This window comes from Salvelinus namaycush, chromosome 10 (genome assembly GCF_016432855.1).
Source record: "Salvelinus namaycush isolate Seneca chromosome 10, SaNama_1.0, whole genome shotgun sequence".
In the NCBI taxonomy this organism is placed as follows: Eukaryota; Metazoa; Chordata; class Actinopteri; order Salmoniformes; family Salmonidae; genus Salvelinus; species Salvelinus namaycush.
In genome coordinates this window covers 41,135,806-41,152,864 of record NC_052316.1, presented here as the reverse complement: position 1 = coordinate 41,152,864, position 17,059 = coordinate 41,135,806, and the positions used below count along the sequence as shown (strand labels likewise).

At 40.8% G+C, this 17,059-nt stretch overlaps 1 protein-coding gene across 5 annotated transcripts in view; it reads right to left on the bottom strand.

Moving 5' to 3' along the window:
* Positions 1-561: 561 nt before the first annotated feature.
* Positions 562-17,059, bottom strand: part of dock7 (dedicator of cytokinesis 7) — a 72,800-nt gene continuing 56,302 nt past the window's right edge. For 4 of the 5 annotated variants that reach the window (XM_039002877.1, XM_039002878.1, XM_039002879.1 and 1 more), the window contains 3 exons: positions 16,617-16,867; positions 16,262-16,429; positions 15,326-15,828 (listed from right to left, as the gene is read on the bottom strand). In XM_039002877.1, the coding sequence (XP_038858805.1) occupies positions 15,786-15,828; positions 16,262-16,429; positions 16,617-16,867 (462 nt within the window). In that variant the 3' untranslated portion in view covers positions 15,326-15,785. Of the gene's footprint in view, positions 1,658-1,843; positions 2,032-15,325; positions 15,829-16,261; positions 16,430-16,616; positions 16,868-17,059 lie in introns of those variants that run through there. The other variant, XM_039002876.1, reaches the window with a different exon arrangement.

Sequence of the window (17,059 nt, the reverse complement as noted above, 5' to 3'; positions counted from 1 at the left end):
ATAACTTTTAATAGTAACTTTATCCACTGTCGAATTGGGAGAGAGTGAGGCGATTGCCATCTAAGTAAGAGCCAACTTTTTTTGCGGAAATGCTGCCTGTCAACTAATCAAAGCATTTAACTGCAGGGTACTCCCACGTCATATGAAGGAATGTGCCTACCTGATTTTAGGGGACAGTGAACAATTGGGAGTTGGGGACAATTTCATAAAACGTTTCCTTGGTGTTAAATAGTCAAATTTAAAATGTATATTTCGGATTATGGGATGCCAAGGTCATATTTTTCCACATTCTGTTGCCGTTAAAGGTATGTTCAGGTGGACCATACTATTTTAATAGCTAGCTCAGAATAGGAGCTTTCCTAAAGTTTATATATTATAGAGATCAGTCCTTTCGGGAGCCCAACTCATTTATTTATAAATGGTTCGTTAACTGCGTTTCACAAAGGACTCCATAGCTGACCGGTCAGAAACAACTGAAAAGACAAGGAATGCATTGATACGTAAACAATAAATGTATTCCTATATCAATTTTATTGTTGATTCAATTGCAAAATACAATCAGTTTGTTAGTCTAGGCTACAACTAAAATAAAATACAAAGTCCAGATTTTTATATTATATTAAATGTATAACATAAATACAAAATGTTTGGTCAATGGCTGCATCATGTTATGGGTATGCTTGTCCTTGGCAAGGACTGAGGAGTTCAGTGTGCTTTCCAACAGATACTGGGAGACAAATTAACCTTTCAGCAGGACAATAACCTGAAACACAAGGCCAGTTGCTTACCAATGACATTGAAGTTCCTGAATGGCCTAGTTACAGTTTTGACTTAAATCAGCTTGAACATCTATGGCAAGACTAGAAAATATCAACACTTGAGTGCTTGAAGAATTTAAAAAAAGAATAATGCGGAAATATTGTACAATCCAGATGTGCAAAGCTCTTAGACTTACCCAGACAGACTCACAGCTGTAATCACTGCCAAAGGTGATTCTAACATGTATTGACTCAGGGGTGTGAACATTTATTAGATGTAAATTAGATGTTTCTGCATTTCATTTTCAATACATTTGCAAACATTTCTAAAAACACGTTTTCACTTGGTCATTATGGGTTATTGTGTGTGACTGGGTAAGAAAAACTAAAATTGATTAGACTGGTAGAGGGGTAATTGATACAAGTTTATCAAGCACTCTGACTTCGACCAGTACTTAATTTAGCGCTGTCACCAGATCAGCTGTAGACATACTCTCAATACATTCTCCATTTAGAGCACTCCTGATGGCAGCGTCATCTACCTTCAGAATATTGTCTGTCTTGTCTATGAAGATCATTCCACTGGTTTTCCTTCCCACTTGGGACAAACTGGCTCCACAGATTTTTCCCTTAAACTTCTCACATCTACGATTAGCCACACTGTAAATTACACTGGATGGTGTTGTACCCAGTGTGATCCTGCCCCAAAACTGACCAGCAGAGACGTTGGTGATTCTGTACCATTGCCCCTCTTCAACCATCTTCGGTCTCTACACGGTTAGCTCAGCAAGTGCGTTCAAATCAGCAACACTATACTCCACCTTTAGCATGTCTGTCCCAGCTCGTGTTTTACCTTGGCTCTCATTCAGCTTCCGGATCACAAGAACAGTAACATTCACCTATAGAGGAGGAAAAATACAAATACTCTTACCCAAAAGGAGAGATAAAATACAGACATGGGCGATAAACCAGTAACATTTACTTTCAGTCACAGTGGGTATCATGCACATATTCTAAAGCCTCAAGTATATTAAGTATCTCATTGTACTGAAATATCAATTGTCAAATGATCATGCGTTCATCACCTTCTTTCCCTTGGATTCTTGAAGGTCAGCCAGGGAAACGTCCTTACACCTCAAATGATGATCCTCGTTGACTGTAGGGTAAATGTCTGACGACAGAAAATATTGACTTGTCTGTAAACTTGATCTCAGTCTTGCCATTTCCGTTCTTGGTTTTCTGAAGCGTCACATTTTTCAATTCCACGGGAGTCCTGTGAAAACATGCAATGTACAATAAATACAATCAACATAACATGCATTGCTCAACGTGGTTCTTTATCATTTTGAAATGGTCCTTTCCTTTGAATTGGCCTTCCTTTCTTTGTCTGATTTTCTAAATAACGTTTCCAGGGGCTGATTAGATGTCCGTCCACCATGGGCCTCTGGGTATGTAACACTTCATACACAACTTCCTTTGCTCTGCAGAAGCAAACCGCTCATGGGGCTATGGCTGGAAAACAAAAACTTGAAAGTCCTTTTCTTCTTGTAAAACTGCGCAGAAATATTCCTTCACTGGCCCTTTGAGCACCTTTGTCACATCATGGATATATCCATGTTTGTTAGTTCCTCTTCCTGTATTTGAGCCTATGGGTGAAGAGGGAGAGAAAAATTACAGTATTTACAGGGATACTGACGTACTGTGGTCTCAAGGTTTATTACAGTAATGAAGTGCTCTGGGCCTGACCTGTGCTGGGGCCTGGGGATGAGTCAGTTGTAGTGGTGGATAGTTTTGTGTTGCCTCAGAGCTCTCTGTCTGGGGAAGGTGTCTGTGATGTCTGGCTCCTGCGGGAGGGCTAGAAACTTATGGCAGAAGACTTCTCCTTTATTAATAATTTTGTCCAGTAGGTTGATGACTGTCGTCTCTGGTGAAATTGACTGAGAGGGCATATTGGTTCTCATATTCACGAACAGTTCCTTCTGCTGCATGTGTTGAAGGATATGGCTATAGTCCGCCCTGAGAACGTCGGTTAGAAATGTTTTCATTTTCACCACAGTCTGTTTGCCGCTGCCCTGTGATGTTTTCCCAGTCATAGTGATGTAAATCTTGGTGGGGCAAAAAAAACATGTTTTAGATGCATGCTAGCAAAGACACAACACTAAAAAATAAATAAATTGCACTATACGGTGATAAACGGTGCCCACACACTGTTAGCATACATATAGCTGTCCTACAGCAGAGTCCCAACACCTTACCACTGCTACACCTGGCTATCAGAGGAGCCTTGTCTGGCAGTGAAACAGTTCATTCAGCCTCATTTACTGCCTTTAAAAAAAACATAGCTGATATGGCTGACTTGCTTAAACAAATGTGGTTTCTACTGACAATTGAGATGTACAAACTACGGCATAAGGAGACGACGAACTCTAAAACAGGCTATAGGCTACATGTGCAGCACCAAGTCAGAACAGTAGGCGAAATTAAGAGGGGTAAAGTGACCAAATTATTAGGGTGAGGCACATGGACTACTAACAGCTTACCACACAACATACACTTAGTATTACTTTCTTAGCTACAGTATACATATCTCCCTTGGATATTACATCAATTAAGCAGCAGCATATAAGACATTTTTGGACTCATATTGTTGTGCTGTGCTCACTTGAACAGGAAGGTGGCGCGGCGGTCCTTCGTGGGCCTATATTGTCATCAAAGTCTGGCATTCTCTGGATTTAGGGTGCTTTCAAGACAACTGGGAACTCGGGGGAAAAAAAGAAGTCGAATCACGATGACATCAGTGATCTTTATGTCGGAGCTGTAGAAAGAGGCCTGAGTTCCCGACTTGGAATTCCGAGTTGGATGACCGTTCAAAATGTATTTTCCCCAGTCGGAGCTTGTTTTGTTTCTGATTTTCCAGTTGTCTTGAACTCACTGAAGTCAGATTTCCCAGTTCCGAGTTGTAATTGTAATCAGAAACGTAACTTTTGGATTACCCAAACTCAGTAATGTAATCCGATTACATTATGTTACTTTTAGATTACTTTCCCCTTAAGCGGCATTAGAAGAAGACAAAAATGTATGTTACCAATTAAAAGACATATATTGCAGGATAAAATCAATGTTAAAGTTTACATAGCTGGCCATATATGGATGTAAAAATTTACTTTATGGGTTGGTTACGTAGGCTTCTTCTAATCCATCGCTTTTTACTACATATAATAAAACGTTTAAATTATATATCTACATTAAAAACCAAAGTCTATCAGAATTCCAGTCATTCCAATACATGTTATACCCCTTGATCTTCAAGAATAGGACTTGGAAATATGGAGGTATAGTTTAGCCAAATTGTTTAACCTGAGCATGACCCCAAAACTAAGGACTTATTAGCCAGCCCTACTGTGTTGTTTATGATTTTGTTTTCATGGGGACTGATTGGGCTCATTGATTCGAGTTGATGCTGCGCTCATGGAATGGCATGCTTTGCCAAGAGTGTGCAAAGCTTTCATCAAGGCAAAGGGTGGCTACTTTGAAGAATATAAAATATATTTGGCTTTGTTTAACACTTGTTTGGTTACTACATGATTCCCTATGTGTTATTTCATAGTTTTGATGTCTTCACAATTATTCTACAATGTAGAAAATAGTAAAAATAAAGAAAAACACTTGAATGAGTAGGTGTGTCCAAACTTTCGACTGGTAGTTTATATAATTTATAAGTTCAAAAATACATGTTGCATCTACAGATTGCCCCTTTAAGTCTATAAAAAGTGTGAGTGTAACGGATGTGAAATGGCTAGCTAGTTAGCGGGTACGCGCTAGTAGCGTTTCAATCAGTTACGTCACTTACTCTGAAACCTATTAGTAGTGTTGCCCCTTATTCTGCAAGGGCCGCGGCTTTTGTGGAGCGATGGGTAACGACGCTTCGTGGGTGTCAGTTGTTGATGTGTGCAGAGGGTCCATGGTTCGCGCCCGTGTCGGGGCGAGGGGACGGTTTAAAGTTATACTGTTACATGAGCATGTGTCCATTAGGCTTATGGATAAAAAAAATTATCAGCATGATTTAGATTGAGCAATAAAAAAAACACTTTTATTCCATAGGCTGGGATCCACACCATGCAGCTGTTGCAAGAGCGCATTTTTCACTGTCTGTCCACTGGTTTCAAAAACAATGATTGATAGGCAGTTTAAACTTCATTATTGGGTTCAAATACACATTTAGATTTGTCAACAGCCATTCACAACAACCACAATCCCGTAAGGCGCAAACAGCTAAATGAGAGAGCAGCAGTGTGATTCACATCAATGCGCTAACGTTATGTAGCGGTGTTTGGGGCGGCAGGTAGCCTAGTTGTTCGAGCGTTGGGCCAGTAACCGAAAAGTTGCTGGATCGAATACCCGAGCTGACAAGTTAAAATCTGTCTTTCAGCCCATGAACAAGGCAGTTAACCCACTGTTCCGTTAGGCCGTCATTGTAAATAAGAATATATTATTAACGGACTTGCCTCGTTAAATACAGGTTAATAAAACATATGTATATTAAAAAAAATGTAGTTCCGTATCACCACTACTGTCACCCTTCCCTCCAAGCGTTTACTCAAATTGGATAATCTTTGGATGCAGTCGCACCACTGGAAGACATAGTTTGGACTGTAGCCTACAAAAGCCTATTCCTGCTCTTTTCCCGCCTTCAATCAAGCACATTTGGTGTGTCATCATATTGGTCTCTAATTTGTGGTCAGACTCGCTCAAATGGAACACACTTACATTTGCGTCTTTTTTCAGTGCTGACTTGAATGTCATTGAAAAAAACAGAGAATTGTCAAATATTTTTTTCCGCAAACATCGTTTCTGACTGTTAAAGTAATCCTCGAAGTAATCATCTAGTTTGTTTTTCAAAAGTATCGGTCATCTGATTACAATATTTTTGCTGATAATGTAACGGATTAGTTACCGTTTTTGTAATCCCTTATATGTAACGGATTACATGTTCATTCGTTACTCCCCAACCCTGGTTACAGCCTTATTCTAAAATGGATGAAATTGTTTCCCACCTCATAAATCTACACACAATACCCTATAATGACAAAGCAAAAAATAAATAAAATAAATCCCGCCATTGCGCGAATCTTAGTTTTTTTTAAACAATTATTTTTATTTTTTATTATGAACACAACAGATACAAAAAAACTGAAATATACAAACAAGAGTACATAAACCTAACAGACAGGGTGGGGTATTACATATCAATATTAATTTTCAATTTGTTAAATACTTTTATGGTGCTTATTGCTTTTTTGTTTGTACATTTACTGATCATTTCAAAATAATATTTCAATTCTATCTTAAATAATGTGAAGAGGGGTTTGTTCTCTTCATTTAATGGACAAAGAATCTTCCATGAACGATAAACAAATTAACAATGAAAGTTAAATCAGGGTCCATATCATTTGGATCAAAATAAAACAATATCAGAGTCTTTCAAATTAACATTAACAGTAGTTTCTATTAAAATAAAATCTTCTAACTCACTCCAATATCTTCTGACATAAGAGCAGTCCCAAAATAAATGGTCAAGAGTCTCTGGGTCACAATCACAGAATACACATTTGTTATCAATAGCTATTTTAAATCTATGTATAATAAAGGTCTTTACAGGGTAGATTCTATGAATGAGTTATGATACTTCTTTCACCTTATTAGATATACAATATTTACCAGATAACAATGAAACTTTGTTCCAGTTCACTTGTCCTAGGGCTGGATTCCAGTTCACTTGTCCTAGGGCTGCATTCCAGTTCACTTGTCCTAGGGCTGCATTCCAGTTCACTTGTCCTAGGGCTGCATTCCAGTACATTTTAGCAGAGGGCATAGTAATAATATTGACATAGTTTCCTTATATACATGTTATTACATTTATAGTTTAAAATGGCAATTCCTTCTAGCTGTATTGAGGCTACAAAATCCTCAACAGTTGCACTTGGAGTATTGTTATATTCTCCTAAAATAAGAATAGCACCTTTGGGGATAGCTCTAACAACAATGTGATACTCCTTGGGAGTGAATGTAACATTGTGTGTTCTCATAAATTCTGGATAATCATATAGTTGTCCATCATTATTCAATAATTGTTTAACCCAAATAATGTTGTTGTCAAACCAGTTCTGGAAAAACAGAGACTTGTTTTTGTATTTTACGTCTTTATTATTCCAGATTGTATACCTATGAGGGGAAAATGTGTTTTTGTACATGAGGTTCCAAGTTAGAAGTACTTGTTTATGAAAGTTTGCAAGCTTAATAGGGATTTTACCCAAATCAAAGTAAAAATTCTAGACCACCAATTTGTTGGAATATTAAATTAGGGATTACATTCCAGATGCAATCCTTATTTCTTAAATAGTTTTGTATCCATTTAATCTTAAATATATTAGAGGTTTTAAAATCCAGAGCATTCAACCCTCCCTCACCTTGGGTGTTGCGCGAATCTTTGATCCTCCAGCAAATCAACATTTTACATTTACGTCATTTAGCAGACGCTCTTATCCAGAGCGACTTACAAATTGGTGCATACACCTTATGATATCCAGTGGAACAACCACTTTACAATAGTGCATCTAAATCCTTTAAGGGGGGGGGGGGGGGGGGGGGTTAGAAGGATTACTTTATCCTATCCTAGGTATTCCTTAAAGAGGTGGGGTTTCAGGTGTCTCCGGAAGGTGGTGATTGACTCCGCTGACCTGGCGTCGTGAGGGAGTTTGTTCCACCATTGGGGTGCCAGAGCAGCGAACAGTTTTGACTGGGCTGAGCGGGAACTGTACTTCCTCAGAGGTAGGGAGGCGAGCAGGCCAGAGGTGGATGAACGCAGTGCCCTTGTTTGGGTGTAGGGCCTGATCAGAGCCTGAAGGTACGGAGGTGCCGTTCCCCTCACAGCTCCGTAGGCAAGCACCATGGTCTTGTAGCGGATGCGAGCTTCAACTGGAAGCCAGTGGAGAGAGCGGAGGAGCGGGGTGACGTGAGAGAACTTGGGAAGGTTGAACACCAGACGGGCTGCGGCGTTCTGGATGAGTTGTAGGGGTTTAATGGCACAGGCAGGGAGCCCAGCCAACAGCGAGTTGCAGTAATCCAGACGGGAGATGACAAGTGCCTGGATTAGGAATTTTCAATTTAGCTCTACCTGGGCATGTTCAGGAGGGCACAGCGTCCAGGTCAGTGGTATAAAGTTCTTAGGTATAAATACTTTTAGCAATTACATTCACTTTTGATACTTAAGTATATCTAAAAACCAAATAGTTACGACTTTTGCTCAAGTAGTATTTTACTGGGTGACTTTCACTTCAGTAATTTTCTATTATGGTATCTTTACTTTTACTCAAGTATTACAATTGGGTACTTTTTCCACCCCGGTCCAAGTAAATGTAGAACAGTGGCACGTTCAACAGGACACGTTTTGGAACGTTCAGAGATAAATATGTTATGTAGAACAAACATGCCTTTCCAACACGTAAAACAAGGACTCATCTATTAATGCCCCTTTTTTGTACCTGCAACGTTTTTATCTGCAACAAACGTTTGGCAACAGAACGTGGCTCAGACCCTGTCCCGTCCCCTTCCTCATGAGTCAACATTTCCATACACTTGAGCAAATCATTGATTATCTGTCAAATATGAAAGTTCCACATGATGAAATTTACGAGGTGATATATTCGTCCAACACAGCCTTCATCTTCCCATAATATGTTATATGGACAGTCTTCAAATACGGTTTTAATAATACTTACCCTGTTAAATGGATTAGTCCTCCCTCCGACTGTGATTGTTCTTCCCAAATTATTATCAAGATTACTACACCTACAACTGTAGAACCTTTAGGTATTCATTTTCTGCACGCTGCACAAATTAACCAATGATTGAATGACACGTGTTTGAGATCAACTACGTAGCCAGCACATTGGAGATGTTGCATCACAGATGAGGGCAGCATCCGCTTGGCGTTTTAGGAAACCCAATGTGAGGACATAGAACGCAGCGGGGACCCGTTATTCGAGCCCCACAAATTAATTAATTAAATATATATATAAGTTAGCCTCTTTTGCATATTATTTTGGCATTAATACGTCTCACATATCAGTTTGCAAACAATGTAAAAAATATATCATTGTGTTAATAAAGCCGCATAAAAACAGCTCTTTTTTTGTTTTCTAGAGTAAGGCAGCTCCAAAATGCAGGTGTTTCAGCCTAGCTCAGTGCTTTCTGTGGTGGTAGGACAAGCGTTGCGCCGTGCTTGCGCCGTGCTTGGCTCAGTGTTCTGTCACTCATGGGGACGCTACGTCACCGTCAAGTCTAAGGGTAGAGCTAGAAAATTCTAGCCCCTTGGGTGCTGCCATAGAGTACATTAGAAGTGTCCATCCAAATCCTTTTTAACCCTTGTCATATGAAGAGAAATGAAAATGTATCGGTGCTCATCGGCCATTGGATATGCTAAATGACTTAAATGTAAATGGATATAAACATCACACAAGTTGGAAATCACAAATTCAACAATGAGTGGTTTGGAAAGAATCAGTGACAGTGGCTAACTGCAAGCATTGCAAAGCAATCACTAGCCGACTATTCAGTGGAGTGGCTGTGTAGTCCCAAATCTGGGATTAAGGTTCTCTTTTCCAAGTTTAAAATGATAAACATTGAACATTGGCCATGCAGTCAATGAAGCATGATATGTGCCACGCTCAAAACAACTTAACTCGTAACGGTGAAAACTTGACTTCAGACAACTGGTAAATCGGGAATAAACGAATTCCGACTGGGAACGGTCACCCAACTTGGAATTGTAAATCCAGCCTCTTTCTAGAGCTACGACCTGAAGATCAATGACGTCATCATGATTCAACCTTGTTTTCCCCCCCAGAGTTCCCAGTTGTTTTGAAAGCACCATAAATCCAGAGAATGCCAGACTTTGATGACAATTTCCCACGGAGGACCGCCGCGCCCTTTCTGTTCAAGTGAGCAAAAATGTAAAAATGTATTGTATGCTGCTGCATAAATTATGTAGTATGCATACTGTAGCTAAGAAAGTAATACTATGTTGTGTAGTAAGCTGTTAGTAGCCCATGTGCCTCACCCTAATAATTTGGTCTATTTACCCCTCTTATGTTCACCTACTGTTCTGACTTGGTGGTGCACATGTAGCCTATAACCTGTTTTAGAGAAAGGTAATCATCGAATATTGTAAGAGCTATCATTATCTGCTTATAAGTCCCCTTTATTTATCCTACAGTTCTGACTTGGTGTACAGGGAGAACACTAAGAACAGCCCATGTCCTGAATTCTGTCGTGATACATTTAAAAAATGCTAAACAAAGTTATATTGACTACGTCCATCCTAGCTCTCTCATTAATGTCTTAATCAGTTATGGATTGCCTCTTATCCGCTTGTCGTCCCCTTATGCCACATCTCAATTGTCATTAGAAACCACATTTGTTTAAGCAAGTCAGCCATACCAGCTGTTTTTTTACAAGGCAGTAAATTAGGCTGAATGAATGTACTGTTTCGCTGCCAGACAAGGCTCCACTGATAGGCAGGTGTAGCAGTGGTAAGATGTTGGGACAGCTTAATGTTGGCTCTAACAGTTTGTGGTCACCATTTGTCACCGTTATAATGCAATTAATGTATTGTTTAGTGATGTGTAGTGGCTTTGCTGGCATGCATCCCACTTTTGTTTTTGCCCCACCAAGATTGACATGCAAAAATCGCAACTGATTGAATTTTGGCCGACATTCCGCAAATGTTCTCACCAATGAAACTTTTGATCTCAATACAGTTCTGTTCCCAAAATTTGAATCTGTTAAAGTTTTGAAGACTTTACACTTTGCCAAAGTTTTTAAAAATTGCATTATTGAGGAGTGCAAAGACAAATTAAATTATTGTACACGCACACTTCAGAGTAGGCGTTCCTTAACTGAAATATACAAATTGTTAGAATGCACCAATTAGATCTCGCTAGCTCATGCTTGGCTCTGCCCACCTCCTTGCCTGTTCTGCCCACTATGACGAATTTGTTCCAATTTGAAACGACAGGCTGTGGTCTCTTGGTTTAGTTAAAAAATATATTTGGTTGCATTGCATCTCTTCACAGATTATCCATTACATTGACCAGATACTCTAGAGGCCGTTCTAACAATAAAAATAAATGTCTTAAATTTAAGGCAGTCGGGAGGAGGAAAGATGAGGTGGGGCCATTCTAGCCAATGAGAGGGCAGATACGTGTGTGAACAGGCACAACGGTTTCCACACAGTCACCCAAAAAAGAATGAAAACTAAAATGAGCTTTTTGGTCTTAAATTAAGGTTAGGCATAAGGTTAGCAGTGTGGTTGAGGTTAGGTTTAAAATCAAATTTAAAAAGATAAATTGTAGAAATAGGCAGGGTTTATGACTTTGTGGCTGTGGTAACTAGGGACAACCAGACTTATTTTGGGCCCAGTCAAAGAGGAAGAGAGGCCCCACTCGGCAAAAAATCTGTCTCCCTTCATTCAGCACGAGGCGTTTTTTTGTTGTTTTACCCCCGAGCAAGGAGCCTTTGTACGTAGGTCAAAGAGTGTGGTCGAATTTGGTCAACAACATTTTTTTATGGCTTATTTGCAACATGAGGTTTATTTGATCAAAATATAAGTTTCGCAATGCTTAAGTTGCTTAAGTTGTTACAAACGTAAGTAGGACACGTTTATTCTCAAAGTTGCCCGGATGTCACAAGTTCAGACAGTGGCTTGTTGATGCCAAGGGAAGCCAAGACCCCCCCCCCCCCCCAAAATGTACCAAAACATACAGGGAATTTAGAAAGTATTCAGACCCCTTGCCCTTTTCCACATTGTTACTTTACAGACGTATATGGGGGGGGGGGGGGGATTAGTGAATCAATCTATACACAATACCCATAATGACACAGCGAAAACGGAGTTTTACATTTTTGCAAATGTATTGAAAATAAAAAAAACTGAAATACCTTTTTTATATAAGTATTCAGATCCTTTGCTATGAGACACGAAATTGAGGTCAAGTACATCCTGTTTCCATTAATCATCCTTGAGATGTTTCCACAAATTGATTGGAGTCCACCTGTGGTAAATTCAATTAATTGGACATGATTTGGAAAGGCACACGCCTGTCTATAAGGTCCCACAGTTGACAGTACATGTCAGAGCAAAAACCAAGCCATGAGGTCAAAGGAATTGTCCGTAGAGCTCCGAGACAGGATTGTGTCGAGATACAAATCTGAGGAAGGGTACAAAAACATGTTTGCTACATTCAAGGTCCACAAGAACACAGTGGCCTCTATTCTGAAATGAAGAATTTGGGAACTATCAAAAGACTCTTCCCCGTTTGCTTAGTTTGGACGTGCGGCCAGCTACGAAGGGCCTTGGTCAGGGAGGTGACCAAGAACCCAAATGGTCACTCTAGAAGAGTGCCAGAGTTCCTCTGTGGAGATGGGAGAACCTTCCAGAAGGACAACCATCTCTGCAGCCCTCCACCAATGAGGCCTTTATGATAGTGGCCAGACAGAAGCCACCCCTCAGTAAAAGGCATATGACAGCCAGCATAGTTTGCCAAAAGGCACCTAGAGGACTCTCAGACCATGAGAAAAAAAAAAATCTCTGGTCTGATGAAACCAAGATTGAACGCTTTGGGCTGAATGACATGTGCCACATCTGGAAGAAACTAGGCACCGCTCATCACCTGGCCAATACCATCCCTACGGTGAAGCATGGTGTTGGCAACATGCTGTGGGGATGTTTTTTGGCAGCAGGAACTGGGAGACTAGTCAGGATCGAGGAAAAGATGAACGGCGCAAAGTACAGAGAGAGTCTTGATGAAAATCCTGAGCAGGTTTCAGACTGTTTCAGCAGTCTGTGTGGTCCCTGGATCCTCAGGAAGCCCAGGCCATCTGTAATGAGCTGGTGGCCCAGACTGGAGACCTGCAGAAAGAAGTCACCTGTCTCAGGAACCTGCTTCAACAAGGACCTGAGCCCTAGGACCATGCCTCAGGACTACCTGGCATGATGACTCCTTGCTGTCCCCAGTCCACCTGCGGCTATGGAACCCTGACCTGTTCACCGGATGTGCTACCTGTCCCAGACCTGCTGTTTTCAACTCCCTAGAGACAGCAGGAGCGGTAGAGATGCTCTCAATGATCGGCTATGAAAAGCCAACTGACATTTACTCCTGAGGTGCTGACCTGTTGCACCCTCGACAACTAGTATGATTATTATTACTTGACCATGCTGGTCATTTATGAACATTTGAACATCTTGGCCATGTTCTGTTATAATCTCCACCCGGCACAGCCAGAAGAGGACTGGCCACCCCTCATAGCCTGGTTCCTCTCTAGGTTTCTTCCTAGGTTATGGCCTTTCTAGGGAGTTTTTCCTAGCCACCGTGCTTCTACACCTACATTGCTTGCTGTTTGGGGTTTTAGGCTGGGTTTCTGTACAGCACTTTTGAGATATCAGCTGATCTAAGAAGGGCTAAATAAATACATTTGATGACTGTGGGGAACGTTCACCTTCCAACAGGATAACGACCATAAGCACACAGCCAAAACAACGCAGGAGTGGCTTCGGGACAAGTCTCAATGTCCTTCAGTGGCCCAGCCAGAGCGCGGACTTGAACCCGATTGAACATCTCAGGAGAGACCTGAGAATAGCTGTGGAGCGACGCTCCCCACCCAACCTTACAGAGCTTGAGAGGATCTGGAGAGAAGAATGGGAGAAACTACCCAAATACAGGTGTGCCAAGCTTGTTGCGTCATACCAAAGAAGACTCGAGGCTGTAATCGCTGCCAAAGGTGCTTCAACAAAGTACTGAGTAAAGGTTCTGAATACTTATGTAAATGTGATTGTTTTTTATTTTTAATACATTTGAAAACCTGTTTTTGCTTTGTCATTATGGGGTATTGTGTGTAGATTTATGGGAATAAAAAAATTAATAATCCATTTTAGAACAAGGCTGTAACGCAACAAAATGGGGAAAAAGTCAAGGAGTCTGAATACTTACCGAATGCACTCTAAAATAAATGTATCTTTCATCTCTGTGTTTCATAATTGTCTTTAAATTCACACGAGACTGAATGTATCTTACCAGAGAAAGCATCCGAGCGAGCGAAACAACGCCCCTCTTCCTTTGTATGTGTAGGCCATCTAATTCTGTCTGGTCAAAAAGAGTATGACAATGTTGCCGCCCATAGCATTGAATTAAAGAAAAGCCAGCATCCATTTGGCCTCCCTTGATGAAAAAAAAGTTCAATAATATCCAATCTGCCAGCTCAACTGTGAATGGTCCTGGCTCACCAAAACAAAAGTGTCAAGTCAAGCCAGTTTGGATTTGACTTTACTTCACATCGAGAGCAATCGAGAGCAAAGTCATTGACAGAAACTTGAATTGTTGCATCTCGTTGTTGTCGTCCTCATTGCCCATGAAATGAAGTTAGGCTAGCGAGCAAGCATTTTAGCCCGGTAGCTTAGGACAACAAAAAATACAATTGTGTACTGTACGACAGTCATAGACCGTTTCGTCAACATGAGAGGAGGATGGCATTGGCGGTTTTCTACAAGTAGGGTGAGTCAACATGTTGTTTTTTCTATTTGAACACACACACAAATCAGAACCATGGACAGCCACATCATATTTAGCTTACGTTGATAGGACTAAATTGTTATCTTTTAGTTGTCACTGTATTAGACTAAAGCATAGGTGATTTGATGTTGAAGTTGAAATGGTGCTGGAAGAGTGGAGGCAGCTCCTGTTTGCGACTTGCGGTAACTCTCAGGGGTTCTAAATCAATAGTTGTTTAGTAGTCGGAAACCCTAACTTGCTTGACCATGCTGTAGGTCATGTAACTGTTTGTTAAATGCGATATGCTTTGTGGACTTCACCAGACAGAGATTTCTCTCCGGTTTTATGATGAAAAAGGTGTGGTTGAATTTATTCTGCCACTGTGTCCTCTTATTGTCTCGGCCTTAGGCCTATATATCACGTTCGCAAGGCATGTGAACTAACAGGATACAGAACAAACAATGCAATTATCACAACACATATGGCTGTAATATGGCTTTGCTTCCCTTCCCCAGTGATTTTACCCACGCACTGCTACCGGAGAGGTCTCGAGATGGCTATGCATATTCATTACATGAGGCTAGTAGCATAGCATCTCTCCATTGAATACAGGCGGTTGACGTCAACAACCCTCATCGAATATATATATAAGAAAACAGATTACAATAATGAGATGTATCCACTAATCCAAATAAAGGATAGGCGGGAGCTAGACAGACCATTCCACTTTGTGGACAACGACTCCCATTGTTAGGGTGGAGAGACATGCATCTTGTCAGTATATCCATAATCTTTGGCCCAGTTTTCCCTCTCGCACCGCCCGCCCCTCTGATCTTATTTTGGGTTTCAGGGGACATGCTTGAATTAATCATTTTGTTTATAGGGAACCATGGAAATCATACCCTGACTGGGAAACCCATATTCCATTAACCTCCCATCACAAAGAAAATACCAATGCATCCATTGGACATTAAAATATTGATTTAGTAAAATACTTAAAGTAAACAAAAACTACATAAAATGACTCATGATGTTTAAAACATTTCCTTAACTTTAAACAAAAGTATCTTAACTAAAAATAAAGCATTATGATAAAGAGTGGTAACACATATTTTGCTTGTTTTTTTTCTCATTTTGGATTAAATAATAAACTTTCAAGTCAGAAAATGCAATGAAAAAAAAGGTGCACACATGAAATATGTATACAGATTTGACACATCGTACATAGTAAGTTCCACTTTGTTAAACCCACTGATTGCGTAACAGGCTGCCTGTAAACGAATAAGACACTGGAATGATGTACCGACTTCGTAGTAACACTTTAGCTTTCCTTCTATGGGGAACACTGACTTCTCAAGACACTGACGCTCAGTATTTACACATTAATAAATTAAGGTTGTGATCCTTCGATTTCTCTTCATCTTCAAAGTTCAAGCTTGCGAAGACTCATTCTGCTGAAGGAATCTCTGGGGGGGGGGGGGGGGGGAGCACATAGTGTAAAAGTTAGTGAAATATGGGGAAGCCATACCGGATTGGACATGTATATCTATATAACCTTCCACCCTGTAGAGACCCAGTGCAGACAGGTTTACAGAGAAGGTTCCAGTCACAGAATACCAAACTACCTGGTCAAGCTGTCCGTTTGCTGCATGTAACAGAAGCACAAGCAAAATATCATATTTATGTGTGTGGGGTGGGGGAGGTGCATGAACAGTCAGAGAGAACACATGCAATATGACAAAATGCATATCATGAGAAACAAGCTGCACACTGCTGGTGATAGTATCACTGCTCTTTACGTATCAGCCTCAAGGCCTTCGTCAGAGCTTTTGTATGCACATCACAAGAACACTCCAAAAGAGACATTATGTTCCTGCTCGTCTGCACATGCCCACTCACCTGTGAGAGTTGACCTGCAGCACGGGTTTATAAAGCTGGGGTATCTTTCTGCAGATGAGTGGTTGTAGCGCCTCCTTCAGGCGATGGTAGTTCCTCTCCAACTCCCTCTGGTACTCCTTCTGGTCTGGACCAATCAGACTCTTATTTTTACGCAGGGCATCTTCACACCTGGTGATGGAGGAGAGGCGTGAGCACTGCACTGCACTTCAACATGCCTTGCACATAAGTCTAAAGGAACTTGGTACAAGCAATTTTGTATGATTATTTAAAATTTGACATTCATTCATGACCAGGAAATTGCGAGTCCATAATCGTACATTAAAAACACTGACTGTAAAGTAACAGTGTAATTTACCTCTTGGTGAAGTCTTTGAAGCAGAGGCGTAGTTTGTTGTGGTGTCTGTAGAGTTTAGGATCACTGGGGATCTCTGACAGGAACACCTGGGCCACCTCCAGAGGTCCCTGGTTGACGGTAGTCCCCACTGACCCCTGCAGCACCATCTGCAGCATCTTGGCATCAGATGGGTCCTGGTGGGTAGCGAAGGCCAGCTCTCCGGTCTTCTTCTGCATATCCTCTATGGCCACCTCGATGGGCATAGAGATGATCTGACACAGGGCCAGAGAGAGGAGATCAGACTATTAGACAACTGATTATATACAATGTATAGTAACTAAGAAGTGTATGTGTGTGCTGTGTGTCTTATGAATGTGTGTCTGTATGTTGATTCCTCTAAAAGAGAGTAGTTTGGCCTACGGATGATCCGTCTAGGAGTCAGGTTGTAGAGGTCATGTAGTAAT